Genomic DNA, 24,799 nt, shown 5'->3' with positions numbered 1-24,799 from the left:
AGATTGACAAAAAAAAGAAGACAGACTTTGATACAGAGATGTAGTTTGAGTTTGAATAACAGGTATAATATGTCAAACAAGATAAATTATGTCAAAGACAGTATGTGCCTTACATCAAGAGCTTGATAGGAGGCAAATAAATAAAGAAACAAGGTTACTGTTTAAGAGAGAAACAGGTGGAATTCACTTTCACACGGTTCTCAGTGCTCCAGCCTCGGTTGCAGCATGGTGAACAGGGGGGAAACAGTGTGTTTCAGTTCATTGATAACATGCTGAGCAGTGGAGGCTGCTGAGGGGAGGACGGATCATAATAATAAAACTATGTTCTAGCCATTATTATGAGCTGTCCTCCCCTCAGCAGCCTGCACTGAAGCTAATAGAGAGATGGCCTCTGGCCCTGGTTACCTGCAGTCCCCTGGCCATGTTCATATCTCCCGTCTGTTTCTCAGCTTACAGCTGAATCCATTTGGCCCTTATCTCCTTGGCCCTGTGGCAGTGATTAGAGCAGTGACAGCCACAGTCCTGCTATCACACCTAGAGCCTCTCCTTTGAGGCCTAACCCCTGGAGTCCTGGGGGCCCAGTTCACATCCAAGCCCCATGCCAAAGGGCTGGGCACGGCCAAGGGGGCGCGCCCACAGTCCCAGCCTCACCCTAACAAGCAGATGGGCATAACGGGCATTTTGGTTGCTCTGTTCAGAAGACACTCAGTCCTTTGGATTAGAGAGGGCCCTAGTCATCACAGCTCGATGATGTTCACAGATGGCGTACGGTTGTTGTTGTTATTATTCTTGGGGAACTGTAGAGGGGAAGAAGGGGAACAGCAGTGATGAGAAAGATGAAGGCCCCTCTCTAAACCTTGAATAAAGGGTCATTCTGCTATGAGTACGGAGCACCTGGACAAAATGGGAGGATGCCTTGGTCTTATGATGCTTTTTTCTCTGGAAGGGAGATGGGTAGAGGGTATTTGATCATTTTAGTGTCAGAATTGGTCTAGTTGGCTTGATTGGAGATGACCAGAGGGCATCAGCCAGTTGTTGAGGGAGATGGAGAGGAGCGAATGGGCATGGGACAATCATGCCAGCAGCAAATGGACTGTTTGTGCATTGATTGAAAGGCTTTGGCTTTATAGTAAAGTTGTGGCTTATATCCTGAGAGAGATGTATGTTTGCATTTTAACTGTGTTTTTTAGGACGAAGTGCTGCCAAAAATGCTGGTAAATCAATGCATGTTCTGTTATAGGGTGGGCGTTGCCCTGATGGTACTATGTGTGTTACTGTGCTAGGTGCTGGTGGAAGTGGAAGGTTTTAAGTCGCCGGGACGATTCACCTGCCCGGTGTCGGTTGGGACTCAGTGTGGAGTGGGTGGGGGGGGGTTATACCTTACTGCGCAACAGCCCCCCCGTTGGGTGTTCCGGAGTACTGCACTCTGATGAGGTCTTGGCTTTGTCCTTGTTGTTGTTGGGCTCGTTGTCTTTGATGATGTCATACTGACGGCAGAAGAGAGCAATCACACCTGACAGAGAGATGAGAAGAGGGCACACACAGACAGATCGTAAATAACAACCACATTACCAAAGTGAAGAGCAGACGGAAATAATTTTACAAGGACAAATTACTACAAATTGTGGACAATATTTGTTTAAAATATACCCTTCCATTGTTCTACACTCTTGAGGGTGTATGTGTGATGGTCTGTGGTGTGTGTGTGTGGTAGGGTTGTGAAATTCCGGTAAATTTCACAAAATTTCCAGGATTTCCAATAATCCTGGTTGGAAGATTCACAGAATAAGCAGGAAATCCAGAATCCTCCAAATATTTCTGGAACACCTGGGAATTTGGGGAAACTTACTGGAATGTTGTATCCCTAGTGTGTAGGTAGCACTCTGACCTTTGGAACATTCCACCCCTCACCTGCCCACATGATCAGCACCACCACGATAATGATGAACTCCCCCGCCCTCAGCTGAGCTCCCACTTCCTCCATGGTCACCTCGTCTGGAGGGTCAAGATACAGCAGCACAATCATTTGGTCACCATGGCAACACCATCATCAGAGTTATTGTTGGTAACTGGCATCTTATTAAATAACTCCACCGGTGCTCACAACAGGCCAGATTAAGGATGGGGGAGTGTCGTCATTTGAATAGGAAGGGCATAACCTCAGTGAGCCCCGTATACCATCTCCTCTCTACTGTAACTATACATACACTGTAGTTGGTCTGCTCCTTGTTAGCTGGATAGAACTGTCTGCTGACAGTGTATTGTGTAGACTGATCTTGCTATTCCTCTCCAGTCCCAGAATGGCACCACTCATCACTGTCTCTCTGTCAATTAGCACTGCTTCAAACAGACCAGGTTTTTCACGATTTCAGGTGATTCTGACACAACCCTAAAAACTTCTGTACAGCCTCAGCCTCTGTGACTACAGATATGCATCTGTTGGTCACAGATAACAAATACGTAAAATGGGCCCCACAATGGGCCTCAGGATCTCGTCAAAGTATTTTTTGCCATCAATAAAATGCAATTGAGTTCGGTGTCCGTAGCTTATGCCTGCCTGCCTGCCCATACCATAACCCCACCTCCACCATGTGGCACACTGTTCACAATGTTTACATCAGCAAACCTGCTCACCCACACAACGCCATACATGTGGCAACATTCTCTGGCAACAGCTCTGGTGGACATTCCTGCAGTCAGCATGCCAATTGCACGCTCACTCAAAACTTGAGACTTCTGTAGCATTGTGTTGTGTGACAAAACTGCACATTGTAGAGTGGCCTTTTATTGTCCCCAGCACGAGGTGCACCTGTGTAATGATTGTGCTATTTAATCATCTTCTTGATATGCCACACCTGTCAGGTAGAGAAATGCTCACTAACAGGGATGTAAACAAATTTGTGCACAACATTTTAGAGAAATAAGCTTTTTGTGCATATGGAACATTTCTGTGATCTTTTATTTCAGCTCATGAAACTTTACATGTTTACATGTTGCGTTTATATTTTTGTTTATATTTTTGTTCAGCGTAGCTCCCCAATGAAGAGCGCTGCTATGTGGGAAACTCACAGCAGACGCCCCTATTAGATCACTCTGTCTGAGAGAGGCTAATAGTGTCAAATGATTCAGTAGAAGCTGAGCATGAAGTGAATACATAAGGTTGAGGCAGGGCCAGTGGGGATCCCCACTCTGAAGGGGTTGGAGAGAGACAGTTAATCACAGCAGCCAGGAATGATTGTGCTGGGCCTAGACAGAACTCAATAATCATTATTATTACAAATAAAGCGCCACAAAGAATCAGAGTTGTGTGTGTGTGTGTGTGGCCTATGTTTGTGTGTGTTCATGGTCCACTCATACAAAGCAACTGAAAGCAACATCACATACTGGACTGTTTGCGACTTCAGGAGATTGCTGGCTGAAGTTCACCACACAACAGCATACTGAGTGCACCCCATTTAAAGACCAAGCAGAAGAAGGCAGTGACTCTGACATTCTGAGGGCCCTGGGTAGCTCCACTACCCTCCTGCATGTTCTCCCAATGAGTGATTCAGTCAATCGATGGGCATTAACAAATCAAAGCTGGACAGCCAAACGCTCCTGACACCACTGTCAGATGGCCTCCACATGGCTAATATTGGCCAGCTCTAATGTCACGGACACACAGTCTCCAGTCCCAGAGACAGATTGAGTCCCCTGCAGACAGTAAGAGGTGGGGCGTACTGTATGTAGAGTAGGGAGTTTGCAGGTGGGTACATTCAGGGACATGGTCAACTGTATGCCATATAGCTGCAGGATTATGTAAGTAGAGAAATTGTATTGGAGTGTTATACATCTGTTTTACTGCAGTACTGTTTTGCAGACATCCCACCGGTCACTCTAGAAAACCTCCCTCATCAGAGTCTTAGGCACAGACCACATGTCTGTTCTATATCTATGGTCTTGGGAGACAAACACATACAGTGCATTAATTCATACCCCACATTTTGTTGTCTTACAGCCTTAATAAAACTTAATTGGAGTCCACCTGTGGCCAATTCACTTGTTTGGACATGATTTATTTAGAAAGAAACACACCTGTCTATATAAGGTCCCACAGTTGACAGTGTATGTCAGAGCAGAAACTATACATGAAGTCCAAGGGACTGTCTGTAGATCTCTGAGATAGAGTTGTGATGAGGCATACAGTACCAGTCAAACGTTTGGACACACCTTCTCATCGTTTTTCTTCATTCTTTCTATTTTCTACATTGTAGAATAATGGTGAAGACATCAAAACTATGAAATAACACATAAAATATTGTAGTAACCAAAAAAGTGTTAACCTCTAATGACTCCCCATTCCGCATGAGGGAGCGTAATCATCGACTGACACTAATTAGCATAACGCAACGGACATAAATATTCCTAGAAAATATTCCTATTCATGAAAATCACAAGTGAAATGAGACACAGCTTAGCCTTTTGTTAATCCCCCTGTCATCTCAGATTTTCAAAATATGCTTTACAGCCAAAGCTAGACAAGCATTTGTGTAAGTTTATCGATAGCCTAGCATAGCATTTTGTCCAGCTAGCAGCAGGTAACTTGGTCACGGATATCAGAAAAGCAATCGAATTAAATCTCACTGATCATCCCTAAAGCCAACACCTCATTTGGCCGCCTTTCGTTCCAGTACTCTGCTGCCTGTGACTGGAACGAACTGCAAAAATCGCTGAAGTTGGAGACTTTTATCTCCCTCACCAACTTCAAACATCAGCTATCCGAGCAGCTAACCGATCGCTGCAGCTGTACATAGTCTATTGGTAAATAGCCCACCCATTTTCACCTACCTCATTCCCATACTGTTTTTATACTGTTTTTTTTATTTATTTATTTACTTTTCTGCTCTTTTGCACACCAATATCTCTACCTGTACATGACCATCTGATCATTTATCACCCCAGTGTTAATCTGCAAAATTGTATTATTCGCCTACCTCCTCATGCCTTTTGCACACATTGTATATAGACTGCCCATTTTTTTTTTCTACTGTGTTATTGACTTGTTAATTGTTTATTCCATGTGTAACTCTGTGTTGTCTGTTCACACTGCTATGCTTTATCTTGGCCAGGTCGCAGTTGCAAATGAGAACTTGTTCTCAACTAGCCTACCTGGTTAAATAAAGGTGAAATAAAAAAATTTTTTTTTAAATCGTTTACCTTTGATGAGCTTCGGATGTTTTCTTTTTTTTCAATTTAAAGTTTTATTAAGTTCTTGTTTTTCAATCAACCAACAAAACACATTCCACATTCACAGATGTGACAGGCTTTAAAAAAATAAAAAGTCAAAAAATAATAATACATTTGAAAAAATTAAAATACAATTAAAATGAATGATAAAGTCAAATAAAAGCATTTATTTTTCTTAATCTATATATTTTCCTTGGTACCTGTATATACATACATACATACATACATACATACATACATACATACATACATACATACATACGCACATATACATACACACACACATACGTACTCAAAAACTAAATTAAAATAAAAACACACACACAACAAAAAAAACAAAAAACCATACCACTTGCAGCAGCACTATCAAGGTTCTTATCAGCTATTTCAAGCATTCGCTGAGACGATGGGCCAATCATTCGTTTTTAGGTTTTACAGTACCTTACACAAAATGTATCTGCGCATTTCCCTAGTCACCCCGTTCACTCTGTCCAGTTTGAAATATAGTTGAATAGTGGGGACCAGAGTCTATCAAACTTGGGCTGTCTCTTGTGGAGGTCATAAGTGAGCTTTTCAAGAGGAAGGAAGTCAACAATCTGGTCAATCCACATTTTAAATGTAGGGGGGGGTATTAGAAGCCCACAATAGAAGAATACATTTCTTAGCAAAGTATGTAATAGTCATAAGCAAATTTTCTCTGTCAGGATCAAGAACAAAGTCCTGCTGGGCATTAAGAAGATAGATACATGGGGTCATATCAAACTGTACCTCTAGTATTTTCTGTGCAGCGGTATGTACAGATTGCCAGAATCTGGCAATCTCCCTACAGCTCCAAAATACATGCATATAGGTTCCACATTCAGAGGTACATCTTTTACAGTTAGGAGACATATCTGTTTTCATTCTATGGAGTCTCAAAGGAGTATAATAAAATTTGTACAAAAATTTGTAATTAGATTCTTTCATTTTTACACTGGTAGAGGAGCAGTATACCTTTTCGCAAACCTCCGCCCATAACTCATCACTAATAGTCAGACCAAGGTCCTTTTCCCAGATTATTTTCAAAGGAGTAAAGGAGGAGCTTCCTTTCTCAGAAAGGAGTCTATAGATGCAAGATATTTTGCCTTTAATGGATTGTGCTGTGACAAGAAGGGTTTCAACTTCGTTCAACTGAGTTCTAAACCTCCTCTTGGAGGTAAATGAGGAAATTACATGTCTAATTTGAAGATATTTAAAAAAAATGGGATCTTGGCACGTCGAATTCACTGCAGAGCTCTTGAAAGGATTTCAGTGTAGTGGTTTTCTGATGAAATAGGTCTGAAAAGGTCCTGATTCCTAGAGTATGCCAAAGATTAAAGTTGGCATCCCTCAGGGCTTTTGGCAAGTCTGGGTTGCCTACTATAGGCGAGTGAGAACATATTTGGGAGGAAATGCCCAGGTATTTCTTACAGTCCCTCCACGCTAGTAGGGTGCTGTAAATCACAAAGGATTTGGCTATGTTGCCCACTTCACTAAAGTTATTAATGAATATAATTGAGCTTAAGGGCAATGAACCACAGGATTGGGCTTCTATCTGAATCCACGTTGACTCTTGTCTGTTTGTGATCCATGTTAGCATGTTGCGGATTTGGGCAGACCAGTAGTACAATTGAAGGGAGGGAAGGGCAAGGCCACCTTTAGATTCGGGTTTTGATAAAGTGGAAAACTTGATCCTAGGTTTTTTATTGCCCCATATAAATTTGGTGATGCTTTGGTTAGTTGTTTTGAAGAAGGAAACTGGGAGATAGCATGGGAGCATCTGAAATAAGTAGTTCAGTCTAGGAGGACGTTCATACGGATTACATTAATTCTTCCTACTAAGCTAATTGGGAGGGAGATCCAGGTTTGGAGATTGTTCTTGATTCGATCCAGGAGTGGAAGATAATTTTCCCTAAAAGGCTATTCAGATCTGGTGTTATGAAGATCCCGAGGTATTGAAACCCCTGTGTTTTCCATTGGAAAGGACAAAGTGTCTTCATAGAGCTGGTGAGTGTAATATTGAGAGGGCAGACAGTGGATTTGTTAAAATTGATCTTATAACCTGAGAACTTGCCATACTGGGCAATTGTGTCTAAAATGAGAGGGAGGGATTTCTCAGGGTTGGATATGTAGAGCAAGACATCATCCGCGTAAAGCGAAATCTTGTGCTGCAGGCCACCTGCAGAAACACCCATAATACTTGGATTGCTCCTTATCAGCTCTGCCAGAGGCTCCGCCCCCAACAAGTAGAGCAGCGGGGACAGCGAGCACCCCTGTCTTGTGCCCCGCTCCAGAGGGAATCTGTCAGAGTTCAGTCCATTAGTAGTCACCATGGCATTTGGATGAGAGTATAGTGATTTGATCCATTTAATAAAATTTGGGCCCATATTGAACTTTTCTAAGACTGAAAACAGAAAGCTCCTCTCCATCCTGTCAAACGCCTTCTCAGCATCCAGTGAAGCCAGCAGGACAGGGGTCTTTTGTGCGTTTACTTGATCAATAATATCAAAAAGACGGCGAATGTTATCAGAAGAGTATCTGTCTCTAATAAATCCAGTTTGGTCCGCTTTTATTATTTTGGGAAGAAGAGTGTTTAGTCTTATGGCGAGCAATTTGGTAATTATTTTATAGTCGAAATCCAACAAGCTTATGGGCCGGAAGGACGAGCAGGATAGGGGTCCTTGTCCTTTTTTAGCAACACTGTAATGCGAGCTGTGTGCATTGAGTCTGGGAGAACTCCGTTTTTGCAAAAATCCTCCAGCATTGGCATGAAGATAGGGCTGAGCTGGGGCCAAAAAGCTTTATAGAACTCTCTGGGAATCCATCTGGGCCTGGGGACTTATTAGGTGGCATGGAGGTAATTGCCTCCAGGATCTCCTCAGGAGTGAAGGGGAGTTGAGATCTTCCTGGTCGGTCTCTGATAGTTTAGGTAGCGAGATTCCCTCTAGGAAAGAGTGGAGTTCTGCCTCCGTGTGTTTTCTCTCAGAGGTATATAGTTTGCAGTAAAAATCATGAAAAGTTAAATTGATCTTTTTTGGGTCATATGTGACCTCGTCCTCTGCTGTTCGGATAGCCATGATTGTACGCTCTGACTGCTCCTTTTTTAATTGGTAAGCAAGCAATCTACTGGGCCTATTGCTATACTCATGGTATTTCTGTTTAGTAAATAAAACTTTTTTTTATCTCCCGAGTGTAGTCCAAATTCAGTTTGGCTTTGGCTGCTTTAAGATGACTCCAGGAAGTGCTGTCTAGGGATTGTTTATGTATTTTTCACAGCATTCCAGCTCCCTCTCAAGATCTAGCCTGTGTGCTTCCATTGCTTTTTCTTAGAGGAAGCATATGCAATTAGATGACCTCTTAGTGTGGCTTTAGCAGCGTCCCACATTGTGGCCGGAGAAACAGGGGAATCTTTATTGTCTTGTGTGTAGTTGTCTATCCATGTAGTTACTAATGTATGGAACTCGTCATTTGATAGCATGGAGGTGTTGAATTTCCAGCTCTTTGACCTCGGGATGTTTTTGCAGAGGTCAAAGCGGAGGTGGACAAAGGCGTGATCTGAAAGTGCTATGGGTCCGATTGTACAAGTGGCTGAATTTATGAAACTCTTTGGGATAATGTAATCTATACGGGAGTAGGTGTTATGGACATTAGAGTAGTATGTATAGTCCATAGATGAGCTATTATTCTCTCTCCAGATATCTATCAGCCCCATCTCTTTAGTAAGAGAGTTCAACATCTTTGCAGATCTAGGATTTGTGGTGGGGACTTGAGATGATTTGTCTAGGGTTGGGTTAAGGGTACAATTAAAATCTCCGGCCACCACACCAAAGGAGACACAATGCTCATTGAACAGGGTTATAATTTTTGACATGAAGGCAGGAGTATCTGTGTTAGGGGCGTATATGTTTAATATAGTAATTGGTTGACCATATAGTGACCCAGTTATCAAAATAAATCTCCCCTCCGGATCAGATATGTTTTTGTCTATTATGAATGGAACATTTTTATGGATAAGTATGGCTGTGCCTCTACTGTTTGATTTGAAAGATGAGAAATACACCTGTCCCACCCAAGCTCTGCGGAGTTTGGCATGTTCAGCATCACAGAGGTGTGTCTCTTGTAATAGCGCAATGTCTGCTTTTTCCTTTTTTAGAGCACATAGTATCTTTTTCCGTTTTATTGCATGCCCTAGACCATGGCAGTTCCATGTCAATAGATTTAAGGTACTAGTCATCGTCATCGAGCAGTAATCGAACTTTAGTGCAAGTCATCGCTGGGTAAAAGTGGATAGTAATTACAGCTGCGTTCACATAAAGGAAAATAAATGGTGTACATAAAATAATAATCTCTGAACACCCCAGCCGAGTTCCCAAACAACTCGACACATCCCGTTGGATCTATTACCCCCCCTCAGTCTCAATTCTGTGTTCGAATAAAACAAAAACCGGGAACAGTTAGCAACGCACAACGTCTCCCTCGCCCCACCAAAGAAATGCCTCATCCTCTCCACCCCGCATTGAGTAAGTAACACAGTTGCCCTCGTCCAGACCTCAGTAAAAGAGGGGAGAAAAATAAAATCAATAGCCCAGCCTACATATACCTCCCCAAGGGACATAGGGAACCCCAGGTAATAATAGCAACAACAGAAAAAAAAAACAGGGAAATAAAAGTAGGCTGAAACATTAGTAGGCCTAGGTTAGGCTATACAGCCCATCCCTCTCAGTTAAAGGAAAATAAATATAAATTGGACGGCTGTAATGACATTTAGGGGGTGGGTCTCTGGATATCGGCTATATGTCGTCTTACCTCCTTTAGTAATGGCATTAATCGCATTTAGTCATTGGTCTGTTTCTCATTGGCCAGGATTGTCTTTCAAAAAACGTTTTGCCTCTTCGGGAGTTTTGAAGTGTCGCAAGGCTCCTTGGTGAAGAATCCTGAGCTCGTTTGGGTATTTGAATCCCCTGAAGATGCCTCGGTCAATGGAGTATTTCTTCACTTCGTCAAATTCTCGGCGCTTTCGGCGTATTCCAGCTGACAGGTCCTGGTGTAAAGCGAGTTTGGCGTTTCCCACTGTGATGGTGTTGTTTTTCGCCGCCTGTAGGACTCGTTCCTTGTCGGTGAATCTCAGGAAACGTATGGTGATTGGGCGCGGTGGTTGTCTGGCTGCTGGTGGGGGCCTCAGTGCTCGGTGAGCTCTCTCGAGTTCTATGGGCCTGTCGGTGGGCAGGTGGAGCCACTCGGGAAGTTTGTCTTGCAGGTAGCGGATCAGTGGCATGTTTCCCTCTTCTTTTTCGCCCAGATTGAATAGAACACAATTATTCCTTCGCCCCCTGTTTTCCAGGTCCTCTGTTTTCTCTTCCAGATGCTCGATTTTCTTTTTAGCATATGCTATTGTTTCCATGGCATCTGTCAATAAGTTTTCCATGGATAGGATTCGCCCCTCTGCCTCGTCCAGGCGCCCCGCGTTTATGGTTATCTTGTTGTTGATGTCAGGCAATGCGTTTTCCAGGATTGTCACCTTTCCCCCTATCGCACTGAGCTGAGAGTTAATGGCATCTAATTTGGTGTTTAGTTCTGTACGTTGGGATCTCAACTCAGAGAGGATGTCTTCGACAGAGTGCGAGGTTGGCATTCGTTGTGCCTCGTGGGGGAGCGGGTTCTCTTGCTCCTGGCTAATGGCACTAGTTTTTTCTGAAGCTAGCTTCTTCTTGGAGGCTTTTCCGTCGCTAATACTCGAGTCCGGGTAAAAATGTCACCTGTAGTGTCGCCTTTTGTAGCCGCCATGACTTTTTCTTACTAAAGCTAAATGAGTGTGAACTTGGAATGGAGGTAAGATTAGGAATTGGAAACTACTTGTGCGGAGCTCTTAGTTCACGCGGCCATCTCGTTCAAGGGTCACGTGATCCCCCCGCTTCGGATGTTTTCACTCACGAGACTCCCAGTTAGATAGACAATGTTCCTTTTTTCCAAAAATATATTATTTTTGTAGGCGAAATAGCTCCGTTTGTTCTTCACGTTTGGCTGAGAAATCGCCCGGAAATTGCAGTCACGAAAACGCCGAAAAATATTCCAAATTAGCTCCATAATATCGACAGAAAAATGGCAAACGTTGTTTATAATCAATCCTCAAGGTGTTTTTCAAATATCTATTCGATAATATATCCACCGGGACAATTGGTTTTTCAGTAGGACCGATTAGAATAATGGCTACCTCTGTATTTTACACGAGAAATAATCTCTGGGAGCCATCAGGTGACCAGTTGCGCAATGTAGCCGCTGCTTTTCCATCACTCTGCGGTCCAACTCATCCCAAACCATCTCAATGGGATTGAGGTCAGGTGATTGTGGAGGCCAGGTCATCTGATGTAGCACTCCATCACTCTCCTTCTTGGTCAAATGGCCCTTACACAGCCTGGAGGTGTGTTTGGGGTCATTGTTCTGCTGAAAAACAAATGATAGTCCCACTAAGCGCAAACCAGATGGGATGGCGTATCGCTGCAGAATGTTGTGGTAGCCATGCTAGTTAAGTGTGCATTGAATTCTAAATAAATCACTGATAGTGTCACCAGCAAAGTACCCCCACACCAGCACGCCTCCTCCTCCATGCTTCACGTTGGGAACCACACATGCGGAGATAATCCGTTCACCTACTCTGCATCTCACAAAGACCTGGCTGTTGGCATCTCAAATTCCACCAGTCTAATGTCCATTGCTCGTGTTTTTTGGCCCAAGCAAGTCTCTTCTTATTATTGGTGTCCTTTAGTAGTGGCTTCTTTGCAGCAATTTGGCCATGAAGGCCTGATTCATGCAGTCTCCTCTGAACAGTTGATGTTGACATGTGTCTGTTACTTGAACTCCGTGAAGCATTTATTTGGGCTGCAGTTTCTGAGGCTGGTAACTCTAATGAACTTATCCTCTGCAGCAGAGGTAACTCAGGGTCTTCCTTTCCTGTGGCGGTTCTCATGAGAGCCAGTTTCATCATAGCGCTTGATGGTTTTTGTGACTGCACTTGAAGAAACTTTAAGTTATTCAAATTTTCCAGATTGACCGACCTTCATGTCTTAAAGTAATGATGGACTGTCATTTCTCATTGCTTATTTGAGCTGTTCTTGCCATAATATGGGCTTGGTCTTTTACCAAATAGGGCTATCTTCTGTATACCACCCCTACCTTGTCACAACACAACTGATTGGCTCAAACGCATTAAGAAGGAAATAAACTCTACAAATGAACTTTTAACAAGACACACTTGTTACTTGAAATCCATTCCAGGTGACTAGTTCATGAAGCTGGTTGAGAGAATGCCAAGCTGTCATTAAGGCAAAGGGTGGCTACTTTGAAGAATCTCAAATATAAAATATATTTTGATTTGTTGAACACATTTTTGGTTACTACATGATTCCATATGTGTTATTTCATAGTTTTGATATCTTCACTATTATTCTACAATGTAGAAAATAGTAAAAATAAAGAGAAACCCTTGAATGAGTAGGTGTGTCTAAACTTTTGACTGGTACTGCATATCTGGGAAAGGGTATAAAACAATATTCTGAGTGTTGAAAGTTTCCAATAGCACAGTGGTCTCCGTCATTGGGAAATTGAACTAATATGGAACTATCCAGGCTCTGCCTAGAGCTGGCCGTCCAACCAAATTGAGCAACCGGCCAAGAAGGACCTTGGTCAGGGAGGTGACCAAGAACCCAATGACCACTCTGATAGAACTACAATGTTCCTTGGCTGAGATGGGAGATCCTGCCAGAAGGAAAACAGTCTCTACAGCACTTCATCAATCTGAGTTTTATAGGGGAGGGGCTAGACGGAAGCCACTCCTGAGAAAAAGGCACGACAACACGCCTGGAGTTTGCAATAAGGCAGGTGAAAGAGAGCACAAGTTTAACTATGATGTGTTCTGATGAGACAAATTTGAACATTTTGGCCTGAATGCAAAGCGCTATGTCTGGAGAAAACCTGGCACAGCTCATCACCCATATAACGCCATCCATTCCCGTGAAGCATGGTGGTGGCAGCTTCATGCTATGGGGATGCTTTTCAGAGACAGGGACCGGTAAGGACAGAGGGGACAATGAATGGAGCCAATTACAGGCAAATCTTGAAGAGAACCTGCTTCAGAGTGCAACCGACCTTAGACTGGGGAGAAGATTTACGTTCCAACAGGACAATGATCCCAAGCACACAGCAAAGCAACGCTGGAATTGCTTCAGAACCGTTCAAAAATTTGGGGTCACTTAGACATTTCCTTGTTTTTGAAAGACAAGCACCTTTTTGTATATTAAAACACTATTAAAATGATCAGAATATAGTGTAGACATTGTTAATGTAAATTACTATTGTAGCTGGAAACGGTAGATTTTTTATGGACTATCTACATAGGAGTACAGAGGCCCATTATCAGCAACCATCACCCCTATATTCCAATGGTATGTTGTGTTAGCTAATCCAAGTTTATCATTTTAAAAGGCTGATTGATTATTGGAAAACCCTATTGCAATTATGTTAGCACAGTTGAAAATTGTTGTGCGGATTAAAGAAGCAATAAAACTGTTCTTCTTTAGACTAGTTGAGTATCTGGAGCATCAGCATTTGTGGGTTCGATTACAGGCTCAAAATGGCTAGAAACAAAGCACTTTCTTCTGAAACTCGTAAGTCTATTCGTGTTCTGAGAAATGAAGGCTATTCCATGCGAGAAATTGCCAAGAAACTGAAGATCTCGTACAACGCTGTGTGCTACTCCCTTCACAGAACCGCGCAAACTGGCTCTAACCAGGATAGAAAGAGGAGTGGGAGGCCCCGGTGCACAACTGAGCAAGAGGACAAGTACATTAGAGTGTCTAGTTTGAGAAACAGACGCCTCACAAGGCCTCAACTTGCAGCTTCATTAAATAGTACCCGCAAAACACCAGTCTCAATGTCAACAGTGAAGAGGCGACTCCGGGATGCTGTCCTTCCAGGCAGAGTTCCTCTGTCCAGTGTCTGTGTTCTTTTGCCCATCTTAATCTTTTATTTTTATTAGCCAGTCTGAGATATGGCTTTTTCTTTGCAACACTGCCTATAAGTCCAGCATCCCGGAGTCTCCTCTTCAATGTTGAAGTTGAGACTGGTGTTTTGCGGGTACTATCTAATGTGCACCAGACTCAGTCGTGCACCCTCCTCATTAACCTGTGATGAGTTATTCCCAATTTTTGATGAACAAATAAGGTTTTATATGTAAGATGGTTAAGTAAAGATTATTATTATATTATTTCTTGTGCCCTGGTCCTATAAGAGCTCTTTGTCACGTCCCACGAGCCGGGTTGTGACAAAAACTAATTCTTATGTTTAAGAAATGTATCGTACATTGTCTGTGTGGCAGGCTTACAATGATGGCAGAAAACAACATTTGAGATTGTGCTGAACCTGGTGCTAGAGGGGGTACGCACCTGGAGGTTGAGTGTTTGAAGGGGTACGGGACTATAAAAAGTTTGGGAACCACTGTCCTAGGCTACCTGGCGAAAATGCTTGCTCGCTAGCCTAACTTCCTTTCCTGGGCAACGTTATCTAGTTAACATTAGCCTTCTACATCTAGCTACATACTGAACTTCCATCCGCTCAGGCCAGGGGAACAATGTATGAATTTATGGTTTGATCAGAATCGCAGTTCTAATTATTGGCCACTATGGAGAATTAAGTAAAACCACAAGCTCAAATCCCTATCTCCATCCATGGCTATTTTAGGAAAGGACCAATTTTTGCTATCTAGCCACCGGACAACCACACAATGAGATGCAACTATTAAAGTTTTTCTGTCAATTGCTCTCAATGTGATATGATTGGAGGAAAGACAAATCCAAACTGGCTTCCCTTGACACTTTCTTTTGGTGGCTTCCCTTGGGATCCATAAATACATGTCATTGTGTATATGAGACTGCCAGAGAGGTTATGCAATACCGAGAGAGTCATTTGAGAGGACGGTACATTTAGCACAGGTCATCTCTCCCTTAGTATGATGACTGTGTGCTTTTGGGATGCAATGTGTGGGCGAACTTGGTTGGTATGTGCGATGGTGTAGTGCTTGGGGAAATGGATGGATGTGTGTGATGTTCATTGCAGTGTTTACTGCAGTGTCTGTTAAATGTGTGTGTATGTGTTTGTGTGGGATGGTAAAGTGTGATTGTTTGTACATAGATCTCTTTGTGTTTGTGTGATATGATGCAGTGTTCTGGGAAATGGATGTCTGAGCTGAACCAGAAGGCTGTTGAGTCCCAGAGTGGTGCCCTTGAGTGGGATGTTGTGCCCTTGAGTGGGATGTCTATTCTAAATGGCCTCATTGGATTTCACAACACATAAATATACGTTACATGACGAAGCGTCTATGGACACCTGCTCATCGAAGATCTCATTCCAAAATGATGGGCATTAATATGGAGTTGGTCCCTCCTTTGCTGCTACAACAGCCTCCAGTCTTCCGGAAAGACTTTCCACCAGATGTTAGAACATTGCTTCCCTTCAGTCACAAGATCATTAGTGAAGTCAGCACTGATGTTGGGCTATTAGGCCTGGCTTGCAGTCGGTGTTCCAATGAATTCCATAGGTGTTCAATGGGGTTGAGGTCAGGGCTCTGTACAGGCCAGTCAAGTTCTTCTACACCGATCTCGACAAACCACCTCGCTTTGTGAACAGTATTGTCATGCATTGTCAACATTGTCTTGCTGAAACAGGAAAGAACCTTCCCCAAACTGTTGCCACGAAGTTGGAAGTACATAATCGTCTAGAATGTTATTGTATGCTGTAGCATTAACATTTCCTTTCACTGGAACTAAGGGGCCTAGCCCGAATCATTAAAAACAGCCCCAGGCCTTTATTCCTCTTCCACCAAACTTTACATTTGGCACACATTGGGGCATGTAGCGTTCCCCTGACATCCGCCAAACCCAGATTCGTCTGTCGGACTGCCAGATGGTGAAGCGTGATTCATCACTCCAGAGTACGCGTTTCCACTGCTTGAGAGTCCAATGGGTACGAGATCTACACCACTCCAGCCGATGCTTGGCATTGCGCATGGTGATCTTAGGCTTGTGTGCGGCTGTTCGGCCATGGAAACCCATTTCATGAAGCTCCTGATGAACAGTTATTGTGCTGATGTTGCTTCCAGAGGCTGTTTGGAACTCCGTAGTGAGTGTTGCAACAGAGGACAGCACTTGGCGGTCCTGTTCTATTTGCTGTGTGGCCTACCACTTTGCAGCTGAGCCATTGTTGCTCCTAGAAGTTTCCACTTCACAGTAACAGCACTCAAAGTTGACCGGGTTTAGAGCTAGCACATCTGAAATTTGACTAACGGACTTGTTGGAAAGGTGGCATGCTATGACATTTCCACGTTGAAAGTCACTGACCTCTTCAGAAAGGCCATTCTACTGCCAATGTTTGGCTATGGAGATTGCATGGCTGTGTGCTCGATTTTACCTGTCAGCAACAGGTGTGGCTGAAATAGCCGACTCCAATAATTTGAAGGGGTGTCCATATACTTTTGTATATGTAGCGTATGAATACACAAATCATCATAAACTTTGACTCCTGCTTCTACTAATGGTAATAGTACCATTGCGCTGCTAACACTACTGAACATTGCTATTGCAACTACGGCAACAAACTATTACAACAAAGCAACTGTGTGTGTGTGTGTGTGTGTGTGTGTGTGTGTGTGTGTGTGTGTGTGTGTGTGTGTGTGTGTGTGTGTGTGTGTGTGTGTGTGTGTGTGTGTGTGTGTGTGTGTGTGTTGCCCCTTCCTGGCATAGTGTTGTAGGTAGTACTCTGAGCCAGGTTGACAGTGTGGCTTGATGTTAAGAGAGGGATGGAAAGAGAGGGATGTAGAGGTAGAGAGAGAGGGATAGAAAGAGAGGGATGGAAAGAGAGGGATGGATGTCACACCTCAACACTACAGTCATTTTTCAAGGTGTCTGCCTGGCTTTACACAGGGAAACAAACACTTCTCAGAGGCACGCACAAATCAGCCTCAGCCAATTCCATCTAATCTCAGCCTAGCCATCGCTCATACACTACCACCACTTTCACTGCACAGGGTCTCGTCTCCTCTCATCCACCTATATGGATGTAGCTCTGAGAAGGTTGGGGACCCTGGGGACTGGACATCAATGTGATGGAGCTGTTGGTAGCATTTTCTGCTAGTTTCTCCTAGCTGAGAATCATGAGAATGTCTCTACTAAGTTACATGCGAGAAGTGTATGTGTGTTAGTGTGTGCACCTATGGCCGTGTGTGCAAACAGCCTATGCCCGTGACAGAAGGGTTCCCAGAATCACAAGCCCCTTGCTGTCCTTGCCTCTGCTTCCTGTGAGTGTGAGTGAGGAGTGAGTGAAGGAGCGAGGCGGCGAGGGGGTGAGTAGTGAGTGAAGGAGCAAGGGGGGTGAGTAGTGAGTGAAGGAGCGAGGTGGCGAGGGGGGTGAGTAGTGAGTGAAGGAGCAAGGCAGCAAGGGGGTGAGTAGTGAGTGAAGGAGCGAGGTGGCGGGGGGTGAGTAGTGAGTGAAGGAGCAAGGCAGCAAGGGGGTGTGAGTAGTGAGTGAAGGAGCGAGGTGGCGAGGGGGTGAGTAGTGAGTGAAGGAGCGAGGTGGCGAGGGGGTGAGTAGTGAGTGAAGGAGCGAGGTGGCGAGGGGTGAGTTGTGAGTGAAGGAGTGAGGTGTCGAGGGGGTGAGTAGTGAGTGAAGGAGCGAGGTGGCGATGGGGGTGAGTAGTGAGTGAAGGAGCGAGGCAGCGAGGGGTGAGTAGTGAGTGAAGGAGCGAGGTGGCGATGGGGGTGAGTAGTGAGTGAAGGAGCAAGGCAGCAAGGGGGTGAGTAGTGAGTGAAGGAGCGAGGTGGCGAGGGGGTGAGTAGTGAGTGAAGGAGCGAGGTGGCGAGGGGGATGAGTAGTGAGTGAAGGAGCGAGGTGGCGAGGGGTGAGTAGTGAGTGAAGGAGCGAGGTGGCGAGGGGGTGAGTAGTGAGTGAAGGAGCGAGGTGGCGATGGGGGTGAGTAGTGAGTGAAGGAGCGAGGCAGCGAGGGGGTGAGTAGTGAGTGAAGGAGCGAGGTGGCGAGGGGGGTGAGTAGTGAGTGAGGAGTGAGTGAAGGACCGAGGCGGCGAGGGGGTGAGTAGTGAGTGAAGGAGCGAGGTGGCGATGGGGGTGAGTAGTGAGTGAAGGAGCGAGGCAGCGAGGGGGGTGAGGTAAGGGGTGCCAGCACAGGGCAGGGCCTGTGGGCAGTTGGGGTAGACACATCAATACATCATGAAGAGCACCCTGAAGGTATTGTATTCAGGAATTGTGGTAAGAGTGCTTGATGTTTAAGAGCATTCTGTTGTGGAACTTAATTTCATGCTTTGTGTCCCTATTGATTTTAATTGGCCTTTACGGAATCTGTCAAGAGTTGTAAAAGAGTCCAACTGCAAGCTGTACTCTAGACATGGTATGTTGAGGCACTGCTGTGCACAGAGTTTCCTCGTTCTTTTTTGGCACTGTACGTGTATTATAATAAGGTACAGGAACCCGGAGAAGTACTTTAGACTTAGTTTTTACCTTAGGTACTGTGTGTATTTGCTTGTTGAGATGTTTACCTTTACTCTTGGAGGCCTGTGTCTCGGCCTCCTTGGGTGTCCGGAAGCGCAGGGGTTCGCTGTGCGGACTCATGGGCCCACTCATGCTGATGGACTGCACGTGCACAATGTAGTCGGTCTCCTCCGCCAAGTCCCATAATGCACAGGAGCGGGTGGTGGTGTTCACTTCCTGGATGAAGCGTAGCATGCGCACATCCTTTTTCTGTTGGCACATCATCACAGAGGGGCGTTTAGCGAGCAGTGTAACACAAACATATCCACTGATGTTGAAGAGAAGTCTCACACACAACATTGCACCGTAATGAACTTCTCACAGATATAACCCACTCACTCCCAAGTTTAGTTTAGTTTAGTTTATTAGGATCCCTATTAGCTACTGCACATGCAAAAGCTACTCTTCCTGGGGTCCACATAATACAAATACATCACAAAGTACAGAACAGTTATAGACAAGGACATTAAATAACTAATAATCCTTTTTTAAATGTATATAAAAAAATAAGAGTTATATTTTGAAAAGACGGCAAGAAACAACAAAAATAAGTCTTAGTAGTAGAAGTATGCAGGTACTGTGCAGTAATAGTAGACAGAAATAGACTGTGTGGGGAGGAGCTGTATGTGGAGGAGTGGAGAGAGGGAGCAGCAGTCAGGAGATGGATGGGACCAGGGCTCTCATCTGGGCTTCTGGGACCAGGGCTCTCATCTGGGCTTCTGGGACCAGGAAATCATCTGGGCTTCTGGGACCAGGAAATCATCTGGGCTTCTGGAACCAGGAAATCATCTGGGCTTCTGGGACCAGGAAATCATCTGGGCTTCTGGGACCAGGAAATCATCTGGGCTTCTGGGACCAGGAAATCATCTGGGCTTCTGGGACCAGGGCTCTCATCTGGGCTTCTGGGACCAGGAAATCATCTGGGCTTCTGGGACCAGGAAATCATCTGGGCTTCTGGGACCAGGAAATCATCTCATCATTTTAAAGGATATTGAGTTTGTTCCCTCGCGGGTCGGATCTGGCTTGACCCCCCTGCTCTAATCCTAACCTACACTTTGCTGTCTCATTGGCCAAGTTATCTACACTGACTGTCATATTGACCACACACCTGTCCATCTGCATTACTATGCTGAACTACAGAGTGAGTGTTCAGAGATGTGCAAAGCAAAGATGTGTGCTCTGCAGGGACTGTGTGTGCCAGGATAAATAATATTGTTTTTCCCTCTTTACATAGCTGTCATCATCCACTGCCGTCGTCGAGGAGACAGGCGCTCTGGCACGATCGTCCCGACAACATAACGTCCTGTGACAACGGTTCTGCAAAACAAGCGGCTGGCCGGGGACGCAGAGGAGAGATGGTGGGTAACGATTGGTGACAGGTACTAATTAATCTCCTGTTGGCAAGTGTGTGTGTGTTTGAGTGTGTTTGTGTGTGTGGTGTGTGTGAGTGTATCCTCCTCCATGTTGCGCTCTGTCTCTCTCACCTGCTGTGTGATGGCGAAGCCGATGACGGGGTCCCCCTCGGGGATGTCCCATGTCACCACAGCAGAGTTGGCCTTCAGAGACTTGATGGTCACATTGACAGGAGCCGACAAGCTGTCTGCAAACACACAGAGAAAGAGAAGAAGAGAAAGAGGAGATACACATGAAGCAAATTAAGTAGACGTTCTTACTGTCTAGTGGGTACTGGGTAGAGTGGGTACAGTCATGGGTACATGTATTATTTACACTGCCTCAATAGAGTACTTCAAACAATTCAGAAAATCTCAGAACTTGGCTAGTCTAGACAGTATGGCTACAGATTGGCCATCAGCCTTCCTGAGGTGGTTTAATTGTTCACTACTACTTACCGAGGGAGAGCTGTGGCCTGATTCATTATTCACATCCATTCAGCATAATTATGATTCATAAGAAATACAACTGCAATCAAATCTAGAGTGGAGCTACTATTAAGGGGTTGGATTTTGAATAGCCTTGCAATTAAGGGTAGAATTTTGAATAGGTTCACATTTAGCATCAGTTGAATATTCAGTTAAATTACACTCAACTCAAAATGGGGTACTGTATAGAGTTGGATCACTTTTTGTTATTCGGTGTAATGATACGTTGTACGTGCTGTTTACCTTGGCAGTTTAATTAGGGCTTATATGATACATGACTTCAAAGTAATGATTTGTTGCTGTGTAATTCATTTTTGTTGTGTGTGTGTCCTCAGCTATTACCTGAGGAGAGACACAAAGACAGGCAGAGAGAGAGAAACAGAGAGACAGAAAGACAGGCAGAGAGAGAGAAACATAGAGAAACAGAGAGACAGAAAGACAGGCAGAGAGAGAAACAGAGAGACAGAAAGACAGGCAGAGAGAGAGAGACAGGGAGACAGAAAGACAGGCAGAGGGAGAGAGACAGAGACAGAAAGACATGCAGAGAGAGAAACAGAGACAGAAAGACAGGCAGAGAGAGAAACAGAGAGACAGAAAGACAGGCAGAGAGAGAAACAGAGAGACAGAAAGACAGGCAGAGAGAGAAACAGAGAGACAGAAAGACAGGCAGAGAGACACAGAGAGACAGAAAGACAGCAGAGAGAGAGAGAGAGAAACAGAGAGACAGAAAGACAGCAGAGAGAGAGAGAGAGAGAAACAGAGAGACAGAAAGACAGCAGAGAGAGAGAGAGAGAGAAACAGAGAGACAGAAATACAGCAGAGAGAGAGAGAGAAACAGAGAGACAGAAAGACAGCAGAGAGAGAGAGAGAAACAGAGAGACAGAAAGACAGGCAGAGAGAAAGAGAGAGAGAAACAGAGAGACAGAAAGACAGGCAGAGAGAGAGAGAGAGAGAAACAGAGAGACAGAAAGACAGGCAGAGAGAGAGAGAGAGAAACAGAGAGACAGAAAGACAGGCAGAGAGAGAGAGAGAGAGAAACAGAGAGACAGAAAGACAGCAGAGAGAGAGAGAGAAAACAGAGAGACAGAAAGACAGACAGAGAGACAGAAAGATAGGCAGAGAGAGAAACAGAGAGACAGAAAGACAGGCAGAGAGACACAGAGAGACAGAAAGACAGCAGAGAGAGAGAGAGAGAAACAGAGAGACAGAAAGACAGCAGAGAGAGAGAGAGAGAGAAACAGAGAGACAGAAAGACAGCAGAGAGAGAGAGAGAGAAACAGAGAGACAGAAATACAGCAGAGAGAGAGAGAGAAACAGAGAGACAGAAAGACAGCAGAGAGAGAGAGAGAAACAGAGAGACAGAAAGACAGGCAGAGAGAAAGAGAGAGAGAAACAGAGAGACAGAAAGACAGGCAGAGAGAGAGAGAGAGAAACAGAGAGACAGAAAGACAGGCAGACAGAGCAGAAAGACAGGCAGAGAGAGAGAGAGAGAAACAGAGAGACAGAAAGACAGGCAGAGAGAGAGAGAGAGAGAGAAACAGAGAGACAGAAAGACAGGCAGAGAGAGAGAGAGAGAAACAGAGAGACAGAAAGACAGGCAGAGAGAGAGAGAGAGAAACAGAGAGACAGAAAGACAGGCAGAGAGAGAGAGAGAAACAGAGAGACAGAAAGACAGGCAGAGAGAGAGAGACATGGAGACAGAAAGACAGGCAGAGAGAGAGAGAGAGAGAAACAGAGAGACAGAAAGACAGGCAGAGAGAGAGAGACAGAAAGAGAGAGACAGAAAGACAGGCAGAGAGAGAGAGAGAGAAACAGAGAGACAGAAAGACAGGCAGAGAGAGAGAGAGAGAGAAACAGAGAGACAGGCTCTCCAGGAATGGCAGTGAAGACACACAGCAGCCACCACTTAACCAAGTCCCCGGTCTAAATGTAACAGACAGTGTTTAGTTCCCAACGCCGCCAGCAGGGGCATACATTCATTTCTGTGACTGTGACACAAATCAGTTGTTTGTGCATTCACACCAATGGATGTATGCATATACATATGCACGCACACACACATTTGCTTTGTGTATTGTCAGTTCTGTGCATGATAACCCAACTAGTGAATGAGTGCTTATGACAGAGCAGGAGAGAGAGAAAGACAGAAAGACAGGCAGATAGGAGATATATATAGAGAAATAAACAGAGAGACAGAGAGACAGAAAGACAGGCAGAGAGAGAGAGAGAAACAGAGAGACAGAAAGACAGGCAGAGAGAGAGCGAGAAACAGAGAGACAGAAAGACAGGCAGAGAGAGAGAGAAAACAGAGAGACAGAAAGACAGGCAGAGAGAGAGAAACATAGAGAAACAGAGCGACAGAAAGACAGAGACAGAGAGAGAAACAGAGAGACAGAAAGACAGGCAGAGAGAGAGAGACATGGAGACAGAAAGACAGGCAGAGAGAGAGAGAGAGAAACAGAGAGACAGAAAGACAGGCAGAGAGAGAGAGAGAAACAGAGAGACAGAAAGACAGGCAGAGAGAGAGAGAGAGAGAAACAGAGAGACAGAAAGACAGGCAGAGAGAGAGAGAGAGAAACAGAGAGACAGAAAGACAGGCAGAGAGAGAGAGAGAGAAACAGAGAGACAGAAAGACAGGCAGAGAGAGAGAGAGAGAAAACAGAGAGACAGAAAGACAGGCAGAGAGAGAGAGAGAGAGAAACAGAGAGACAGAAAGACAGGCAGAGAGAGAGAGAGAGAGAAACAGAGAGACAGAAAGACAGACAGGCAGAGAGAGAGAGAAAAAGAGAGAGACAGAAAGACAGGCAGAGAGAGAGAGAAACAGAGAGAAGAAAGACAGAGAGACAGAAAGACAGGCAGAAAGAGAGAGAGAGAGAAACAGAGAGACAGAAAGACAGGCAGAGAGAGAGAAGACATAGAGAAACAGAGAGACAGAAAGACAGGCAGAGAGAGAAACAGAGAGACAGAAAGACAGGCAGAGAGAGAGAGACAGGGAGACAGAAAGACAGGCAGAGGGAGAGAGACAGAGACAGAAAGACATGCAGAGAGAGAAACAGAGACAGAAAGACAGGCAGAGAGAGAAACAGAGAGACAGAAAGACAGGCAGATAGAGTGAAACAGAGAGACAGAAAGACAGGCAGAGAGAGAAACAGAGAGACAGAAAGACAGGCAGAGAGAGAGAGAGAGAAACAGAGAGACAGAAAGACAGGCAGAGAGAGAGAGAGAAACAGAGAGACAGAAAGACAGGCAGAGAGAGAGAGACATGGAGACAGAAAGACAGGCAGAGAGAGAGAGAGAGAAAACAGAGAGACAGAAAGACAGGCAGAGAGAGAGACAGAAAGAGAGAGACAGAAAGACAGGCAGAGAGAGAGAGAGAGAACAGAGAGACAGAAAGACAGGCAGAGAGAGAGAGAGAGAGAAACAGAGAGACAGGCTCTCCAGGGAATGGCAGTGAAGACACACAGCAGCCACCACTTAACCAAGTCCCCGGTCTAAATGTAACAGACAGTGTTTAGTTCCCAACGCCGCCAGCAGGGGCATACATTCATTTCTGTGACTGTGACACAAATCAGTTGTTTGTGCATTCACACCAATGGATGTATGCATATACACATGCACGCACACACACATTTGCTTTGTGTATTGTCAGTTCTGTGCATGATAACCCAACTAGTGAATGAGTGCTTATGACAGAGCAGGAGAGAGAGAAAGACAGAAAGACAGGCAGAGAGAGAGAGAGAAACAGAGAGACAGAAAGACAGGCAGAGAGAGAGCGAGAAACAGAGAGACAGAAAGACAGGCAGAGAGAGAGAGAGAAACAGAGAGACAGAAAGACAGGCAGAGAGAGAGAAACATAGAGAAACAGAGAGACAGAAAGACAGACAGAGAGAGAAACAGAGAGACAGAAAGACAGGCAGAGAGAGAGAGACATGGAGACAGAAAGACAGGCAGAGAGAGAGAGAGAGAGAGAAACAGAGAGACAGAAAGACAGGCAGAGAGAGAGAGAGAAACAGAGAGACAGAAAGACAGCAGAGAGAGAGAGAGAAACAGAGAGACAGAAAGACAGGCAGAGAGAGAGAGAGAAACAG

General features: G+C 44.7%; 1 protein-coding gene across 1 annotated transcript in view; it reads right to left on the bottom strand.

The window, feature by feature from the left end:
- Positions 1–344: 344 nt before the first annotated feature.
- fndc5a (fibronectin type III domain containing 5a) overlaps positions 345–24,799 on the bottom strand; it is a 56,966-nt gene continuing 32,511 nt past the window's right edge. Inside the window, exons 2-6 of the mRNA XM_065004256.1 lie at positions 20,316–20,431; positions 18,840–19,041; positions 1,912–1,995; positions 1,380–1,513; positions 345–797 (exon numbers count right to left, since the gene is read on the bottom strand). Of these exons, the coding sequence (XP_064860328.1) occupies positions 738–797; positions 1,380–1,513; positions 1,912–1,995; positions 18,840–19,041; positions 20,316–20,431 (596 nt within the window). The 3' untranslated portion in view covers positions 345–737. The remainder of the gene's footprint in view (positions 798–1,379; positions 1,514–1,911; positions 1,996–18,839; positions 19,042–20,315; positions 20,432–24,799) is intronic.

This window comes from Oncorhynchus nerka, linkage group LG18 (assembly GCF_034236695.1).
Source record: "Oncorhynchus nerka isolate Pitt River linkage group LG18, Oner_Uvic_2.0, whole genome shotgun sequence".
Lineage (NCBI taxonomy): Eukaryota > Metazoa > Chordata > Actinopteri > Salmoniformes > Salmonidae > Oncorhynchus > Oncorhynchus nerka.
Note: the sequence above shows the minus strand (reverse complement) of the source record. Positions and strands in the feature narration are given on the sequence as shown.